Source organism: Mytilus californianus, unplaced genomic scaffold (assembly GCF_021869535.1).
Source record: "Mytilus californianus isolate M0D057914Y unplaced genomic scaffold, xbMytCali1.0.p SCAF_10, whole genome shotgun sequence".
Taxonomy (NCBI): Eukaryota; Metazoa; Mollusca; class Bivalvia; order Mytilida; family Mytilidae; genus Mytilus; species Mytilus californianus.
The window spans coordinates 30845731-30865666 of NW_026262582.1; the positions used below are offsets into that span (position 1 = coordinate 30845731).

General features: G+C 32.3%; 2 protein-coding genes across 6 annotated transcripts in view; one reads left to right on the top strand and one right to left on the bottom strand.

Annotated features, from left to right (window-relative positions):
- LOC127717924 (RNA-binding region-containing protein 3-like) overlaps positions 1 to 6728 on the bottom strand; it is a 36939-nt gene extending 30211 nt beyond the window's left edge. For both annotated transcript variants that reach the window (XR_007989471.1, XM_052223795.1), the window contains exons 1-3: positions 6642 to 6728; positions 4048 to 4179; positions 2925 to 2972 (exon numbers count right to left, since the gene is read on the bottom strand). Coding sequence is in view for 1 of the 2 variants with exons in the window: in XM_052223795.1 (XP_052079755.1) it covers positions 2925 to 2972; positions 4048 to 4176 (177 nt within the window). In the remaining variant the exon portion in view is untranslated. The remainder of the gene's footprint in view (positions 1 to 2924; positions 2973 to 4047; positions 4180 to 6641) is intronic.
- Positions 6729 to 6793: 65 nt separating this feature from the next.
- The window catches only part of LOC127717921 (integrator complex subunit 9-like), a 51264-nt gene continuing 38121 nt past the window's right edge, over positions 6794 to 19936 (top strand). Inside the window, exons 1-6 of one of the 4 annotated variants that reach the window (XM_052223788.1) lie at positions 6794 to 6862; positions 10895 to 11022; positions 12105 to 12162; positions 12747 to 12815; positions 15175 to 15314; positions 16299 to 16385. In XM_052223788.1, the coding sequence (XP_052079748.1) occupies positions 6854 to 6862; positions 10895 to 11022; positions 12105 to 12162; positions 12747 to 12815; positions 15175 to 15314; positions 16299 to 16385 (491 nt within the window). In that variant the 5' untranslated portion in view covers positions 6794 to 6853. The other 3 variants (XM_052223789.1, XM_052223790.1, XM_052223791.1) reach the window with 3 other exon arrangements.

Here is a 19936-nt window from a genome sequence, read left to right on the forward strand (position 1 = left end):
GACAGAAATAGTTAATCCATGTGTTTATAACATTGTATTCCTATATTTTCATTTGGCTTTTAACCGTCATATTTTCCAAATTTTTAATCCATATTTGACAGGAATCGAAATCAAAATTTGTGATAATTAAACTTGTTATGTGTTGTCAGCATGGTCAGCTTGTTATTTCTTTAAATCATTAAACATTTTCTGCAAATACTCAATCATATAAATTTATAATTTATATCATGTATATATGGTAGCTCTTTTGGGCAAAGTTGACCTTATATGAATTTTGTTGTGGTTATTGGAACCTTTTTTTGTTTGAATGTTTGTAAAAGAGGGACGAAAGATACCAGAGGGAAGGTAACCAAATGTGCTATGGTTAATATTGAATCCCTAGACACAAAAATGTTCTGTAACCAAATGTGCTATGGTTAATATTGAATCCCTAGACACAAAAATGTTCTGTAACCAAATGTGCTATGGTTAATATTGAATCCCTAGACACAAAAATGTTCTGTAACCAAATGTGCTATGGTTAATATTGAATCCCTAGACACAAAAATGTTCTGTAACCAAATGTGCTATGGTTAATATTGAATCACTAGACACAAAAATGTTCTGTAACCAAATGTGCTATGGTTAATATTGAATCACTAGACACAAAAATGTTCTGTAACCAAATGTGCTATGGTTAATATTGAATCCCTAGACACAAAAATGTTCTGTAACCAAATGTGCTATGTTTAATATTGAATCACTAGACAAAAAAATGTTCTGTAACCAAATGTGCTATGGTTAATATTGAATCCCTAGACACAAAATGTTCTGTAACCAAATGTGCTATGGTTAATATTGAATCACTAGACACAAAAATGTTCTGTAACCAAATGTGCTATGGTTAATATTGAATCACTAGACACAAAAATGTTCTGTTACCAAATGTGCTATGGGTAATATTGAATCCCTAGACACAAAAATGTTCTGTAACCAAATGTGCTATGGTTAATATTGAATCACTAGACAAAAAAATGTTCTGTAACCAAATGTGCTATGGTTAATATTGAATCCCTAGACACAAAAATGTTCTGTAACCAAATGTGCTATGGTTAATATTGGAATCACTAGACACAAAAATGTTCTGGATCAGAGATAGTGGCCTGAGTAAATTATGCTAAAAACTGTTATAAATATATAAAATTGGACAAAAACTGAAGATACATCATAAATAATGCTTGTATCATTTTTAATTTAAGTTTCTTGTGTATAATTTGGAGTTTAGTATGGAGTTTCTTGCTGCATTGAAGACCCATTGGTGATAATTAAACTTGTTATGTGTTGTCAGCATGGTCAGCTTGTTATTTCTTTAAATCATTAAACATATTCTGCAAATACTCAATCATATAAATTTATAATTTATATTATGTATATATGATAGCTCTTTTGGACAAAGTTGACCTTATACATGAATCTGATGTTCAGTGGTTGTCGTTTTTTGATGTGGTTCATAAGTGTTTCTCGTTTCTTGTTTTTTATATAGATTAGACCGTTGGTTTTCCCATTTGAATGGTTTTACACTAGTAATTCTTGGGGCCCTTTATAGCTTGCTGTTCGGTGTGAGCCAAGGCTCCGTGTTGAAGACTGTACTTTGACCTATAATGGTTTACTTTTATAAATTTTGACTTGGATGGAGAGTTGTCTTCAGGGGTTAAAAAATCCACTAGCCTGACGCCCGGGACTAGACTTTTACATTTTGGGCAATTAAAACTTGTAACAGAATATGCCCGACGGACTAGTAACAAACAATTCTTGGCATTTCCAAAATAGTAAGTGGAAAATCCCCTCATCACTATTCTATCTTAGCCAATGAGATTCAATTACGTACGTCATCCGGGATTCCAAGAATTTGAACCGATTTTTTACATGTTTTACAAATAGAACAACTAACTCTGGGTGGACCGGTATCATGTACTGATTGCAATTCACGTACTTCATGTACTTTCAATATCAATTTCTCAGTACAGGGGGTATTGTACATTGCTTATGCCGAGATTTTCAATTAATGGTACTTGGGTGTATGATGTAATGATCGATATTGACCTGTCTTGTCGGACAGCTGTTAATTTGAGCTTGAAACCATGCACAAATTATTTCTAAACATTTTAGTACGGCCACCACAGGAACTTTGTCAGTTTCAAAACGAAAAACGGTAGATGAAGGGGGTAATGGGGCTGAAAATTTATCCCAAAAAATGCCAAATACGACCAGGAAAAGCGGAAAAAAACATTTATAGTGTCATGGACAGAAAGATTCCCCATGGGCAAGGTCGACTGTTACTGATGATAAACAAGAGATGATGTTTTGTGAATATTGCCGTTATTTTCCTGATCACGCTGATAAAAAGTCTGCTTTCTATGTGGGAACAACAAATATACGAATTGAACCACTGGTTTAACATGACAATATCAATGAACATGTTTTCTGTGCCTGAAAATATTTATACCGTGTATAATGCCGCATTCAAAACAAGGGACACCCACTCTAAATTTGTAAGGTATACTCGGGCTAGCAGGTCAGTTTTGATGGGCTAGCAGGTCAGTTTTGATGGGCTAGCAGCTCTTTCAACAGGGCTAGTAAAATCCTGCTACCAATAAGTCCTGGGCTAGTGAGCTGTAACAAATTTTTTTAACCCCTGGTCTCATTGGCACTCATACCACATCTTCTTATATCTATATATGAATTTTGCTGTGGTTATTGGAACCATTTTTTGTTTGAATGTTTGTAAACGTGTTCTCAAGTATATCTGATTAACGTTATTTAAGAATCAAGTGTTTTAATTAAATTTGAAACAACACATTCACATCATGTACATTAGATGTAGATTTTGTATACAGCATGAAATGTTCTGTAGTTAACATTTTATCAAGTAAACACAAAATTACCTTAGTAGCTGCCATACTGTCTGAGAATGTAACAAAGGCTGTATGTTTCTGTTATAAAGAGAAAGTACATAAACTATTTAACATTATTTGTGTGTGAAATCATGGGCCCAAAGTCTTAATGAAACTTTCAAAATCATTATGGTCATTGTTGACATCTATATGAAGGTCAGGATATTAGAATAAAAAAAATTCTAAGAAAATCCTTCAACTTATAAATATTCTAAATATTTTTTTTTACTACTCTACAACAGTCAGTGGTACTACTTATACAAGTGATTACAGAATCACATTTTTAAGTGATTTCGGCTTTGAAAAATTGAAAAAATTCACAAAAATAGAAACAGACTTTTTTTTAAATCACCGAAAGAAGTAATTTGAGAAGTAAAAATGTAAACACTTTTCTTGTTATTTTTCCCACAAGGTTGATTATTTATTGGTTAAAAGACAAGAATTCCATTAAAATAACAACTATATACATGCAGAAATTATCTTTTGCCTGATGAGCCTGTCAGTTTTTACAGTTTAATTGAAATAGGCATAAACTGGAATAATTTGTAGATCAGGACATAACCTTGAAGTGGATCACTCTAAATGTAAAGCAGACCAATCAGGTTACTTGAAATGGTTGACCTTTGTCTGATTGTAAGAGTAGTTAATGAATTTTTGATAATACAGAAAAATTCCCACAGGTACCTCTTAAAGCTTTAGCACGTGTACTAGCTTACTGCCAAAGTGCACTGATGAAATTAATATACAAGAGAAAGGGATAATTGATCTATGTAGGAAAATTACAGAAAAATTTGTCAAAATACGGAAAATTAATGAAATTAGCATTTGAAGATAAAGGAAACACCGAAATCACTTAAATAGGTGATAATGAAATCACTTGCTAAGTCTTATCCCCGACTGTAGTGTACAATATCAAAGTAATTCTATCAATAAACTTGAATAAAGGTATATTCACAATAACTGTTTACATTTGTATTATATAGTACTAAATATATACAAGTCTAAATTGAAAACAACGCTCAAACCTATGATTGCTTTGGATAAAAACCGCAATTTTTATATGTTGTGCATGCAACTAAATATATATATATATATATATGTGTAAAATAGTCACCATTGCACCTCTAGTGCCCATCACTTTGACCCTAACTGCTCCAAAATGTCTAAGGAGTTCTTGCTTGTCTCCATTTGAGAGCTGTGATGGGAGATGTCTCACCAGAAGAGTATCATCAACACTTGCCATGATCTGTAAACAAAAAATACACAAAATTAGATTAGTGTGGACACACATGTATGTCTTTTCATTTTTATGTGTTGCTTGGCTGCTTTCTAATGACATTAATACTGCATCATACCACACGTCTTCTTTAATTCATGTCTTCAATAAAGTAGACTTGGTACATGTATAAGAGGTAGTAATACAATAATCCATGTACAGGTGTATCATCTACTCTCTGTACAACTGATATTATCTCACCTATTCATTTCTAGGAATATCATTGGTTAAATGTGACCTCGTGGAGACCCTATATATTTAATATGGGGTTAGTAGGCATGGTTTACTTAATACACCATGTACACAGTTAGTAGAGGTGTTACGTCCCTTTATAAAAACAACACAGCGTTAAGGAAAAATCTGAAACGTTTTGCCCAGACAACAGACATGACAGATAAAGAAATTGATGATGAACGATTGAAATAAATGCAAAAAAAACACATTAAAAGCTAAAAAGTTATTGTTGGCATTTGTTTTTGTATAGACCAATGGCAGTAGTTTCTTTATATTGAAGACTTGATCACTTTGATAGGCCACTATCATTAATGCCACAAGTTAAGATAGTCGGTAAGATAAATTTGTTACACTGTGAGTGAGCTAGTAATCATCTAGCAATATAACATTATGGCCATCAACACGCCTCATAATTTATTTATTTGAAAAACAAAATAAAAAAATAAATCTGATCCTGATTAATAAGGAGAGAAAGAAACGTCTTCCATTTTGGAAGCACCTGTCTCACCGTGCTCATATCACAAATGTATTAATTTCGGTTATCTATTTGTATTTGTGTTTCTTCTGCAACGCAAAGAGGGAGCACATGGTCAGATCATATGTTTTCGTACGTCATATGAATTCGTACTATGCATGCTTTTTCAATGGGAATTGTGACATCACAATGCATTCTTAATAACACAAAAACCCATGAGACGAGGATATATCATGTATATGATAGAATTGAGATTTGGGACCCACAAATTTGTATGTGATTATACCAAAAAGAAGCATATGATTTCCCACAAATTTGTAAACAGTCAAGGATATAACTCTATAGGGTTATTAGAGAAAAATAACATACATTTGTTATTGTGGACTAAAAAATCAAAGAACTGTGATAACATATGTATGTTACATGTTTCAAAGGGACAATATACATCATTTGTTTTGTTAAAATGTATATTACAGCTAAGTTCTATTGATATTACTATTGTCTTTATGTATACTTAACTATAGAAAGATATAACAGTTCATAGTTTGCCAATCATGCATAGTACACCTATGTTATTACAGAAAAAGTATGCCTATAATAACTAAAGGGTGTTATTACAGCTTCTCTACATCACTCCTAAGCATTTGCTCAGACATTCACCATGCTTAATTACAATGAATTTTAATGTATTGTAAGAAATAATGATCAGAGCATGTAATGAGGTTCTGCGCAAGCTTCCCAGTAATTCCCAAGTGTCTCATATAACAAGTTACATGCCTTTAATAACTAAGCCTTGTTATTACAGCTAAGTTTATCCCTTAAAAGCCTTGTCTCATTGATTTACCATGGTTAATGAAAAATGTATTCATTTAATTCAAAAATTAGTTATCAAGGCTATGCATTTAGTTTCTGCGCAAAGTTTCCAGAGTTCCCTAGAGCCCACTAAAAATCAATTTATGTATGATTTATTTTACAAATAACAAACATATGTTATTACAGATTTAGAAAATTTAAGGATTAAAGAGTAAACAACTCATGAAAGTATCTGTAATAACACATGCAAGTTATTTTCTGTAATAACCCTATAGAGTTATACCCCTGACTGGTAAATCTGATTACTGAAAAGTTTGATGGCACGTAACCAGAGCTTGAGCCTTGATACTAATAAGAAAATCACTTAGTCTCCTCCAGGACTCGAACCGAGACCTCTTATCATGGCACTCTTTACATAGATACAAAGGCACTGTTATGGATAGGGATTTAATCAAATATACTATTGTTTCATATTTATTGGTAAGAAATAAAGATATGTATATTAGGTTGTGAATTTTATTTAATTTTTGTAATAAAATTATCACTTCTAGAATCAGCTTAGAAGAAAAGTGATTGTTGTATGATGTCGATACATGTTGTTCAAGTGTTGCAGATTCTCAGGTTCCCAAATAGCGATAAGATCACCTCCATTCCTCCACAATTTTGACGTCACAAGGGAAAATATCTAATGCCAACGAAAAGTGAATGCTGTAAGATACCAATAGTTCTCCAGTCACGTGTTGTATATTCCAAAATAGAGAGAAGGATTATTAAAATTGAATTTGAATTTACAAACTTCGTCTGTTCGATTACAAACAAGACCTCATGTAACACCTTCTACCACTGAACTACTTTTAATCAAGTCGTCACAATCTTAACGATAATGAACTATAGTAAAAACATCGCATACCTTTTGTTATTTGTGCAACTAACAAGTATTTTGAAAAATGCAGCAACAAACACAATTTCTTCTTTCACTTTGACCGGAAACAGCTAATACAAGCTCCAAATAGATTCGGATCTATATTTTTCTTTGGTTTGTAGCCTGTTAAAACACTTTACTGACACTATGATTTTCCCTCGAAAGTGAAAGGATCATCACTCTCACTTGACTAGAAGAATATGAAGCTGGCAAGTTGATTTACAGAACAAAAAAAAATATGAATCTCAATTCAAATCTAAATATCCAATTACTTTGCCCAGCTTTGATAAAAAAATAAGAAAGAACCCCCATAAATATTTTATAAACCCCAGAAAGTGAGAAAGGCATGCTCAGTTTTGGAATGTATCAGGTTTTTTTTAGAGGTTTAATATTGCTCTTTTGGAATCTGCAACACTTTACCAAGAAATTGAAACGCTTTATGTATATTGACATAACAAAAAATAGCTTTTCTTTTTATGTTGTACAACAAATTTTTGTGATACCAAAATTTAAATGGGGCCTCCTTGCCACATAGTGGTATTAGTAGTTCGTTAACAGTGATCACTAGCCTGTCAGTATTGAGGTTGTGATGCTTCAAACCAGATGTATTTAGTTCTAATCTCGACTTTCGTAACTTGCAACTCGACTTTTGTAACTCGCAACTCGATATTTACAACAAGTGAATCTCAATCCCTGAACTCGCATACCTGTCAACTGACCCGGATCCTGCGAGTATGACCCAAGATTTTCACAATTCTGAGGGGTCACCCAGAACACCCGCCAGGTGACCAAATAACCCGGGAATTCAGAAAATAACCTGTTTTCACCCGGATTCCTTAGCCTTCAGGCTGACTAGATATAAAGTGATTTCAATGAAATACCGGCAAATTCGTAATTCTTCCTGGACAAGAAGTTCAACTAGCTGTGTAAACTCAACTCAATTGACCCATTTCAGTGCATGGCTTCACTTGACAGCTTTGGTGTCAAACACACTGTTACTTAACACCAATTACCTTAGCTTTAGGTCGTAAATAATTTGTTTATTTCAAAGTTGTTTTAAAAACAATTGGGTTACTTCCCCTTTTTTGTCAATTCACAATATACTCCTTAAACTTATGTTTTTTTTTTTGTAAAAAGATTAAATCTTAAATGAATTGAATGCACAAACATATCAGAATAATACTTTTACTTATTGTTCTACCTTAGAACAATTAAAAAATAATTTTTTTTTGAAATTTACTTTTTTCATCTATACCTCCTTTAATCATTGTTAATTGTTTAACTTTATTTTATTATACTGTAGAATCAACAAAAGATATGTTCTACTATTTAAAAGCTGCACAAATGTATGAAAACACAAATTGGCACATTGTATGTCATGAAATGAATATGAAAAGGAATTAAGGCAATGTAACACAAATCTATCAATGGCCTTCAGGTGCAATGAAATAATAATATGCACAATTATAAATTACTTAACCATGTGGACATGTTTTGGAAACTTTGATATAAATTATAAGAAAAATGTCCTCTAAATACTGAAATTCAGCTCGAAAAAGTTCGTACGCGTTATGACCTGAGATTTTATTCTTCTATGCAGGTCATTACCTGCATTTTCATTATCATAGGTTGACAGGTATGACTCCTCTGACCATCAATAAAAACTGGCCGCCATGATATCGCAAAAACTACTGAAAGTGGCCTTAAACACCAACAATCAATTCATAAAATACATGAATGTCGGTGATGTCCAGTAGACATGGTAGATAGTGGTGGAAAAACGAAGATAAGGCTTATATGTATGAACTCATGCTCGTTGGTTGTAATAGAATTTAGAATGGAAACGGGGAATGTGTCAAAGAGACAACAACCTGACCAAAGAGTAATTACATCTCACAACCATGTTTGGGAACATTAATCTGTGCCAACACAGTTTGTTGAATGATCATTCTTTACATCATATATATCTCATGGTGATCCTTCTACATGTTCTAGAAAAGAGGAATATGCAAAACACAAGACCATGTCAAATTAACTTTCTGGTTCTAAGACACCGCCACATCAGCCAAACACAAGTTGATGGCTTGTATTTATCGTCAATCCTAAATAAATACAATGTGTAAAAAATCTGTGTTGTTCAAAATTTATTGCTTTCCATCTAGTTAAAGAGAGAAAATTTAAGTTTTACCACTGCTTTTAAGCATTATGAATGTCAGGATTGCTTGAGGGAACTTCAAGATTCACTTTGAGATAAAACAAGTGGAACAAAGGACGTAAGCTTCATTAGTATGACCGAACATCAGACTTTTACACGACCTTAGATTAAATAAATCAAATATATGAATGTCTCTTAACTTTTTGGTGGAAATTACTGTATCAAAATTTACCTGTTTTGACAGCTGTCGAGGGACAGGTTGTCCAAATAATCTTCTGAATAAAGCATGAAGATAGATGATCATAGATGCAGTTGTTTTATCTGTTCATTTAAGAGTATTCAACAGATGAAAAGATGGATGCATTTCCAAGAAGAAGACAATAAAACAAAGAATAATTATGCATAACTGTTTGATTTTGAATTGATGAGAATAATTAAAATTTGTTATTGTGCCAAAAGCTAAGGTTTCAATTTCCTCCTGCAATGTTGATCATAGACTTGGTTTTATTTAGATCTTTGCTAGTCTATGTTTAACAAGTTAAATTTTCACAACTTTTTCTACACAGCAGGCAATTCAATTTTTATCTAACATATTGTCTATCATGTCTATGCTCTCTGGATGTCTTATTTGTTTTTGTTGTAAATGTGTGTTGTTACATGTAGAAAGAAGCCTCATTGATGTCTTCTTAATGTCTCTTTTTACATGTTTTATTCAAACTTATTTACAGTTTTGGGGTTTCAAAACTTTTGATCTTAAGCATACCATAGAAGGTTATGATGTCACTCATTGTCATTAAGATGCTGCTAACTGGATTTCATTTTAAACAAGGAATTATTTAAATTTATGGAAAATTGATAAGTTTCATGTCACATACTCATTGGTGAAATACTAACAAACATACGTATCAGATTGTTGCAAGAAAGGCAACACAAACATTCTCAGTTATGCATTGAAATTATGTTGTTCCTGAGAAGTTAATTTTCTGCGAAATGTTTGGCAGACTAGTTATTTGTCTTTTACATGTTGCAACGGTTCTGTATTTACTTTGATTTTGGGATGTTTTTTATCACCACTTGGTATTTTATTCATTAACAATGTTTAACATGAATGAGTACAGTGTTTAAAAAATATTTGTCAATATAAAATTATAATGAATACAAAAATTCAATACCCTGCCTCTCTCATCTATTTTTTAGAAGTCATTGTCTGAGAACCAGAATATTTATTGGACATTGGCCTAATGCATACATCAGAAAATAGCTCTGAACTATAAATCCCAGTTAGGATTGTCTCCGTTAAATTATAACTCAATGACAGTCCAAATCAATACACTGGACATTCTTTTTGTGTCCTTGAAGCCTTTTCCCCCCAAAAAAATGTCTTATTTTTGTCAGATTACAAAGTGGGGAGACAGGGACCTCTGATAACATGCACAGGCATTAATGGTTAGGATAAGAAATTTTGATTGCCACAGGATGCGTTAAGACCCCTTAATGTGTGGAAATTTTTTATTGGAGGACATGACTTAAGACTTCCAAAACACAAGACATTTGATTTAATCATGTTAATGCATGTACTGTTACCATAAAAATAAGAGAGCATACCAAGGAGTAATAAAAAATTATAAGTCAAAAAAGATAAACAGACAACACCTTAACAAAAATAAAACAACAAAAAGATTAACAACAGTCATGACAGTCCACAAAACACTTCACACAAAAATTAAGATTGCCTTTAAATTGTGTATAGCAGCATGAAATTTGTATCTATAAATAGAAACCAATTGATGTACAGTAGCATAAGTAACGTACATTTTTGCTAGGGTAATCGTGGTATTGCGGATAAAAACAAACTTTTCTTTTGTTTATAAGGTAAGAACATTACAGTCTTTTGAGAATAAGAATGGCATTTTGGATGTGATGCACATTTATCAATCAATGTTTCATATTATTTGTTACATACATGTACATGTATGTTCTGGTGATTCACAATTCCTGAAAAGGATATAGTCAAGTTTTGTTGTGAAAGATATATATTTGATAATTCATCAACATATAACATATTAATATTTTCTTTTGATAACAGTCCTGTTTGTCCAGCAATCCAAGCAAGCCATGTTTTATACTCCACTTCAAAGGTGTAACACTAATGTTAGACTGTGGACTTGATGTCAAAGAAATTTTAAAATTCTTGCCACTTCCTGTTATACAGAGGTGAGTTTTCTCCCACTTCCTGTTATACAGAGGTGAGTTTTCTCCCACTTCCTGTTATACAGAGCTCAAGGTGAGTTTTCTCCCACTCCTGTTATACAGAGGTGAGTTTTCTCCCACTTCCTGTTATACAGAGGTGAGTTTTCTCTCACTTCCTGTTATACAGAGGTGAGTTTTCTCCCACTTCCTGTTGTACAATGTTGTACAGAGGTGAGTTTTCTCTCACTGTCACTTTTTAAATTGAAAACATATTTGAATAAATTTCCATTGAGAGAGCTACATTTTTTAGAACACAAGAAATAAAAGAAAAAAATCCAGTGTTCTGGAGCCGGTTTCACAAAAAAAACTTACAAGTTTTTTTGTGAAACTGACTCCTGAACCTTCATTTGTTACAAAAGAGAGGCAGAAGATACATGTACTAAAGGGGTATTCAAACTCATAATTCGAAAACAAACAGATGGCACCATGGCAAAATATGAAAAACAATGAAAATACAAACAACAGACTTCATGGTCTATATTTTAAGACACAACATAGAAAATCAAAGACTGAGAAAAACAAACCTTGCATTTAACATGTTTATAGGAAAGTCAAGCAATATCAAGTCGGATACAAACGCTTACACACAAGAAACAAAATATGACAAAAAATTTATTGGATTTAGGCATGTTAGGGTAAAGTTTAAGTGTCACCATGGTCACAGGGTTAAAAACAAGTTATTATCCTTTGCCTATACTATATTGAAATTCCAAGACTAGCAAACCAATCTAAATACTTACTACATTTGTAGTTCTAATGAGTAATGAACATTTCTGTGGAAATTATTTCACTATGTTAACCCAACCAAAGTGAAGAAAACATCCCAAGGCCACCAATGGGTCTTCAACGCAGTGAAAAAATCCTGCACACAGAGGTGGGCTTTCAGCTGGCCCCTAAACAATAATAAAAAAAAAACACACACACAAGACTAACATCATGGTCAAAGGCTAGAGTATGTCTATTTAATAAGGTTTCTTTAATAATTCCTATTAAGGCAATGTTAAAGGCCTTGGAAATTATTCATAGTTTTAAATAATGTTTTTCAGTACCAAATTTTCCAGCCTCCAGACATGGACACCACCTAATAACAAAGAGGGTCTTGATGTAAGTATTGCATCACAATTTGTTTAAATATCTTGAAATGAGTCATTTGTTGGTCCTAACTACTTATTATCCCATATATCCAGTGGCAAATATGTTATGCATGATCAGACCAAGATCAATAAAAAAGGTACTGAAAGATAGGCACATCAGTTAACAACTGAAGGTCCTCATATATGAATTATATAAGTAATAAAAAGTGGTATGCCTGCCAATGAGATAACTCTCCATCCAAGTCACAATGTATAAAAAGTTAACAATTATAGGTCAAAGTACGGCCTTCAACACAGAGCCTAAGCTCACACCAAACAGCAAGTTATTAAGGGATCCAAAATGACTAGTTTATAACAATTCAAACAGGAAAACCAATGGTCTAATCTATATATAAAAAGAGAAGCGAGAAACACTTATGAACCACACCAACAAACGACAACCACTGAAAAACAAGCTCTTGACTTAGGGCAGGTGCATAAAAATGCAGTGGGTCTAAACGTTTTAACATAAAGTCAGCATGATCCTATTTCCTATTCGACAGCAATGCCATTCATTTTTAATAATATTTCTTTACAATTTTATTTTGCTTTCAGGAAGATGAACTAAAAGAATCAGGAGGAAATATTTTTGTCAATGGCTGCTTAGAATTCCTAACACCAGAGGTTTGTACAAGAGAAGATTGGAATTAGATATAGAACAAAATATGTCATAATGATGATGAAATTTTGTTTGGTTTTATATCACTGGTTAAAAAATATTTAGGAGATGGAAGCACTACTATTTATTATATGACTATGACTAAACAAATTTTCATTTCTCATTGGCTAAAGGCATACAGAGTTTTCTTCGATATACATTATATTCACTGTGGAAAAATCATGAGAGATTTGGAACATCTAACATTTACAGATATTCCAAGGCAACATCAAAGGTTAATGACGTCATGGAAATTCATGTTGTTTTTTTTTAGTAAACTTTAATGACCATTTCAACTTATGAAAGTTAACAACTGCAAAAACAGATGATATATTTAGTATAAAAACAAGGAGCAGTTTTAAAAGAATAGAAAATTGGAGAAGGGTAAAATACATAAAACAATTGTTGACTTTTGATTTCAATTGATACATAAGTACAATTTATCAACCCCAGAGATATGACATTCACCCTTGGCTATTTGCCTCAGTGAATATCATATCTCTGTGGTTGATAAATCATTGTATCAACCTCATCAACAGTCAATAATTGTATGCTTATGAATGAAGGGCAATGTAGGGGTATAAGTCAATGGGACAACAAACTTATGACAAAAATGACCAAACTGACATCTAAAGGGCTTCTGCAATTGATAGGTGTCTATACAGTATTGTCAAGCACTTAAACATCCCTAGTTGAAAAAAAAATTAATTTAACAAAAACAGACACAGATTATGATTAATAATATACTCAATTTAACCCTAAAGAGAACTTTGATTGCTTCTGGAACAAATATGTATTGGGAGTCTTTTCATATACATAAAAAAATACAGCTTAGAAACCATATACTGGTACTCATGTACTATTTTTTTTCATTGTAAGCATGAAGAAAGATTACTGTAAATTCTGACAAATAGTTGTACCATATAAAAAATAAAAAGATGTGGTATGATTGCCAATGGGGCAGCTCTCCACCAGAGACCAAATGACATAGATGTTAACAACTATAGGTCACCGTACAGACTTCAACAATGAGCAAAACCCATACCACATAGTCAACTATAAAAGGCCTGAAATGACAAATGTAAAACAATTCAAACGAGAAAAACTTAACATCCTGATTTATGTAAAAAACCATGAACAAAAACAAATATGATATTCAGCAACAAACAGCAACCACTGAATTACAGGCTCCTGACTTTGGACAAACACATACAGAATGTGGCTTGATTAAACATGTGTGTGAGCGCTCAACCCTCCCCTAACCTGGGACAGTGATGTAACAGCTCAACATATGAACAAACTATAAAAATCAGTGGAAAAGGGCTTAACTCATCAGATTGATAGAAAGCAGAAAAACAAGTAACAAAAGCACAGACCAGTCATGGCAGGGTATTTATACATCATGTGCATCCCCACAACACAAAAGACACTAAGTAAAAATGCATAGATATAGGAAGATGTGTTATGAGTGCCAATGAGACAACTCTCCATCCAAGTTACAATTTATAAAAGTAAACCATTATAGGTCAAGGTACGGCCTTCAACACAGAGCATTGGCTCACACCGAACAGCAAGCTATAAAGGGCCCCAAAAAATTACTAGTGTAAAACTATTCAAACGGAAAACCCAACGGTCTAATCTATATAAAAAAGAAAAACGAGAAACACGTATGAACTACATAAACAGATGACAACTACTGTAATCAGATTCCTGACTTAGGACAGGTGCAAACATTTGCAGCGGGATTAAACGTTTTAATGGTACCAAACCTTCTCCCTTTTCTGAAACAATAGTATAAAATCACAACATAGAAAAACACACTATAAAATATCAATTGGAAGGCTTAACTCAATCAAAAAACGTAAATTAACACACAATGAACGAATAAATTTGACCTGTGACACCTGAATGCAAATACACAGTTAATAAAAAATTACAAGGGATAAATAATTAAAGTAGTACATATCTAAGTGTACTCACAGTTACTGTGTTTTTATGGGTTTATATTATCCTAAAACATGCAACATAATAAATCTCACAATGATAAGAACGCACAAATATAAATTTGATAGTAACATTGTCCTAGACCATGTGCAAGAATAACATTATTTTATCTCATATATCAGTTTTGAAAAAATTAGTAGCGGAATTTATAAATGTAGACATTATATCCTTAAATTTACCGGTACAGTTAACCAGTATATTGTCAATAACTCATTTGATATGAAAGTAAGAAGATGTGCTATAATTACCAATAAGACTACTATCCGCCAGAGTTTAAATGACCATTGCATTTGACAACATTAACTGTTTTTTATCTAACAGGTTGGAATGACAGATCTCTCCCAGATTGACGCCATTTTAATATCAAATCACAATGTCATGTTAGCATTACCTTACATCACAGAATACACAGGGTTCAAAGGTCAAGTCTACTGTACAGACCCAACTCTACAGATGGGAAGGTAACTATAGAAACTTGAAAAATGCACACGGTTTAATGTCAGAAGATACATGAAAATTGGTCTTGGTAGCTGGAGGATATCTATTATGAAACATATGTATACAAACCTCTTTTGAAATGAGATTTTATTGATATTAGATAGAACTGTAGGTTTACACAGGTTGAATAATAAATGCATATTCACTGATTGCCATGATGCAGAAATTCAGGTATAATAGGTTTCAAATGGTTAAAGCATTCTGCCACTACAAATATGATAGTGTTTTCTCTACAGACATTTTCAAAGATGTAATATGCATTTATAAGTAGAAGATATAAATGAGGGGAATTGATTGTGAGCTTGATGTCAAGGGACAAACAATTCCTGCATACTAAAGAATTGAATAAAACAAGATTAAGGTGGTTTATTGCCAGGTTTTATATTGTCATTTTCATTATCCCTTGACTGAAATAGATTTGTCTCGTTTAATTTTCACAAAATATTTACTTTAGCCTGTTGACAAAAATACAAACATTTCAAGAAATTTGAACCACATATAAATTTACAGAAATAATTTCATTGTATATATAGCAGTTTGACAAGCACTGATTTTGATCATTGAGAAGCTTGGTTTCTCTTTACTTTTAGTATGTGATTAAAATGTTCACTAATTTTTAAAGAGTTAAATCCCTTGGGTGTTCTGTACTCCCTTAAATTGATGTGAGGGGATATCTTCATGATTTTATCCTATAGAAATATTACAAACAATGTTTGCAGCATAAGCAAACTTTCCATTCATTTTATGTATCTGATCTGCAAAATATGAATTTGAGATTACAAGTTTAAGTCAGTTAGTCAGCATCCCAACAACAGATAGCAAAACCTAAACAAATCTATGCTATTAAGACAATTACAGATGCATGACTTAAACAATATACATTCGTTATATATGAAACTGACTCATATTTTTAAGTCATTTGACTTTATAATTTCTTGCTATTTTAGACAATACATGGAAGAACTTGTTACCTATGTGGAGAGATATCCTAAGCCAGAAATAAGGGACAAATGGAAGGAACCAGTTATTTTAGAGTAAATATCGTCATACAGTAGATTCATGTTTTTTGGGGGGACACCAATTTTTATTGATTGAGTAAAAATTTCCATTTTCATGGATACTAAATTGCATGGATTTGACAATTCTACATACAAGTTTTCAACTTGAATTTTGTAGAACACTGAAATTTGTGGTTCATCTAGCATGTCTAGATACCTACAAAATTCACAAAAATTATAAAATTAGTACCCCAACAAAAAAAATGAATCAATGGAATTTTGAGATGATTGTCGAGCCTTCGACTTTTGTCGAAAAAGCGAGACATAGCGATCCTACATTCCGTCGTCGTCGTTGTCGTCGGCGGCGTCCACAAATATTCACTCTGTGGTTAAAGTTTTTGAAATTTTAATAACTTTCTTAAACTATCCTGTATTTCTACCAAACTTGGACAGAAGCTTGTTTATGATCATAAGATAATATTCAAAAGTAAATTTTGTAAAAAAAAAAATCCATTTTTTCCGTATTTTACTTATAAATGGACTTAGTTTTTCTGCCAAGAAACATTACATTCACTCTGTGGTTAAAGTTTTTGAAATTTTAATAACTTTCTTAAACTATCCTGGATTTCTACCAAACTTGGAAAGAAGCTTGTTTATGATCAAAAGATAGTATCCAGAAGAAAATTTTGTAAAAAAAAAATTCCATTTTTTCCGTATTTTACTTATACATGGACTTAGTTTTTCTGCCATGAAACAATACATTCACTCTGTGGTTAAAGTTTTTGAAATTTTAATAACTTTCTTAAACTATCCTGGATTTCTACCAAACTTGGAAAGAAGCTTGTTTATGATCAAAAGATAGTATCCGGAAGTAAATTTTGTAAATTCAATTTTTTCTGTATTTTACTTATAAATGGACTTAGTTTTTCTTCCAGTTAACATTACATACAGTCTGCACTTTAAGTTTTTAAAACATTTATTAGATTCATAAACTATCCTGGATTTTTACCAAACTTGGACAGAAGCTACTTACAATCAAAAGATAGTATAGAGAGGAATATTTTTATTAATTTTTTTCCACATTTTTGTTGAGCCTGCGATTAACAGCAAAAGTAGGCGAGACACTGGGTTCCGCGGAACCCTTACGAATTTTTTTATTTATTTGTTTGTATTTCAATCTACATCTCTTTTGTTTCTTCTGCTTTCCCATGTAATGGATTTTACATATTTGTTTACTGTCTTAATTGGAAGCGGGAGGGTGCAACATCCTGCTTAAGATATCGCTGCTAAAATGGAGGTAAAAATTTCCTCTGTTATATATTTTAGTTGCAGTAAATTAATTTTCACATGAAATGTGTATTAGTTATCACTGACTATCAATACAAGTACACCAGGAATAGATTACCCTAGCTGTATTTTGCAAAACCTTTCAGAATTTTGGGTCTAAATGCTCTTCAGCTTCATACTTTATTAGGTCTATTTAACTTTTTCTGATAGAGCGTCACTGACGAAATGCGCATCTGTCATACAAAATTTTAATCCTGGTATCTATGATGAGTTTATTATGAACATAGAACTTCATTTTGTCATAATGCCTTATCTTTCTTTAAACCTTGTGTAAATTTTTCTTTTTCTGTTTAGATCTTGGTAAAAAAACCTTTAGGGATTTTGAAGTGGTTTTTTTTTCTTCAAATTCTATTGGAATCAATTTTTACATAAAAACGAATTAATAACGAAAGATAAATGTTTGAACTTAGCGACAAGAAGCGTCAAGAAGAGTTCTAATGTTTGAACTCTTCGGACCACAAATACTGAAATGAAAACTATCAAATTTGCAACATTTGTAATGGTAACATTTGCAAGTCATAATTTATAAAAAATGGATACCTCATTAAAACTATATTCCTAATGCTTGTAGTTTAAAGGTTTGGTTGACTTGTTTGCTTTGTTTGTATAAATGTTTGCTCAAGCATTGTAATTAAGATTGACACCTGCAATCAATAGATAGGCGGGGCTTCAGCTTGTATACATTATACTTAAATGTTTTTAGATGTTAAGTATAATGCAGAGTATAATGTATACAAGCAGAAGCCCTGCCTCACAATGCTCTTCATCTTAGTACCTTATTTGGCCATTTTTAATTTTTTGATTCAAGAGTCACTGATAAGTCTTTTGTAGACAAAACGCGTGTCTGGCGTGCAAAATTTTAATCCTGGTATCTATGATGAGTTTATTGGGAATAGGACACAAATAATTTACCATAACTCTAACCTGGGCATTTTGTCTGTTTTTTCAGTTCCTTGGCTTATTCTCTGTTAAAAGTGTAAAATCACAAGTTAAAACATTTTGGGCTTAATTGTGATGTTTATCTCTATATAAATGTCTTACAGAAGCTTGTATAAAGAAAGAAATATAAAAAAAGAGTTAAAAAAAAATGTCAGACGAACTGTCAGACCTGCCGATTTTCCCGTTTTATGGGAGATATCCCCATGAGAGGTTTTGACCTGACCCTAATAAAACTTTATTATAAATAGACTCAATACATGTACCTTCAAAAAAGCATTCAGAGGAGTATGAAATACATTTTGAACACATTTATACTCATTCAAAACCATAGATGTTCTAATTTTGAGTACATTAATGACATGCATAGGTATGCATTAGGGTTTCTTGTCCTTAAAATACCCCATGGAAATTTTGAAAAATTGGCAGGTATTAACTGTTGCTAAAAAATGGTGAATCGCAGCACAGACGATGCTTTGATTTGTTCATCTGTGCCAAAAGGCCAAGTGAGCTTTTCGCATTACTTGGTGTCCGTCATCCAGCATCGTCGTCTGATTACTTTTACAAAAATCTTCTCCTCTGCAACTACTGGACCAAATTTAACCAAAGTTGGCCACAATCATCATTGAGATATCTAGTTTTAAAAATGTGTCCGATGACCCCGCCTGTTATCCAAGATGGCCAACATGGATAAAAATAGAACATAGGGTTAAAATGCAAGTTTTGTCTATTATTTTGAAAACCGTTATAAATAGAGAAAATCTGACAGGGCAGAAATGTTCAGAATGTTGAGCTCTACCGATTGTATGTCTACGTCAAAACAGTCAGGGAAGTTTTTACAGTAGTAATTGCCCTTAAATGACAAATTCTACCATTTTTCTTTCATTTTGCCTATTATCTTGAAAACTATAATAGATACAGAGAAACTTTAAATTGCAAAAATGATCAGCATGACAAGATCTATAAATGAGCTTAACATAGTCGAAATTGTCAGTCGACTCCTTATTAGAGTAATTGCTCTTTGATGACGATTTTTACCACTGTTTTGTGTTTTTGACTTTTATCTTAAAAATTATAACAGATCATAGTAAAAACTTAAATAATCAAAAGTGATCGGCAATACAAGATCTACAGTTAAGACAGTATGGAAGAAATCATCTGATTGGAGTTTTTGCCTCTTAATGACGACTTTTACCAATTTCTTTTTGTTTTGCGCTATATGATAAAAATTATAATAGATAAATAGAAACTTTAGATAACAAAAATGATCTTCAAGGCAAGATCTATAAAATTTTGCAGATATT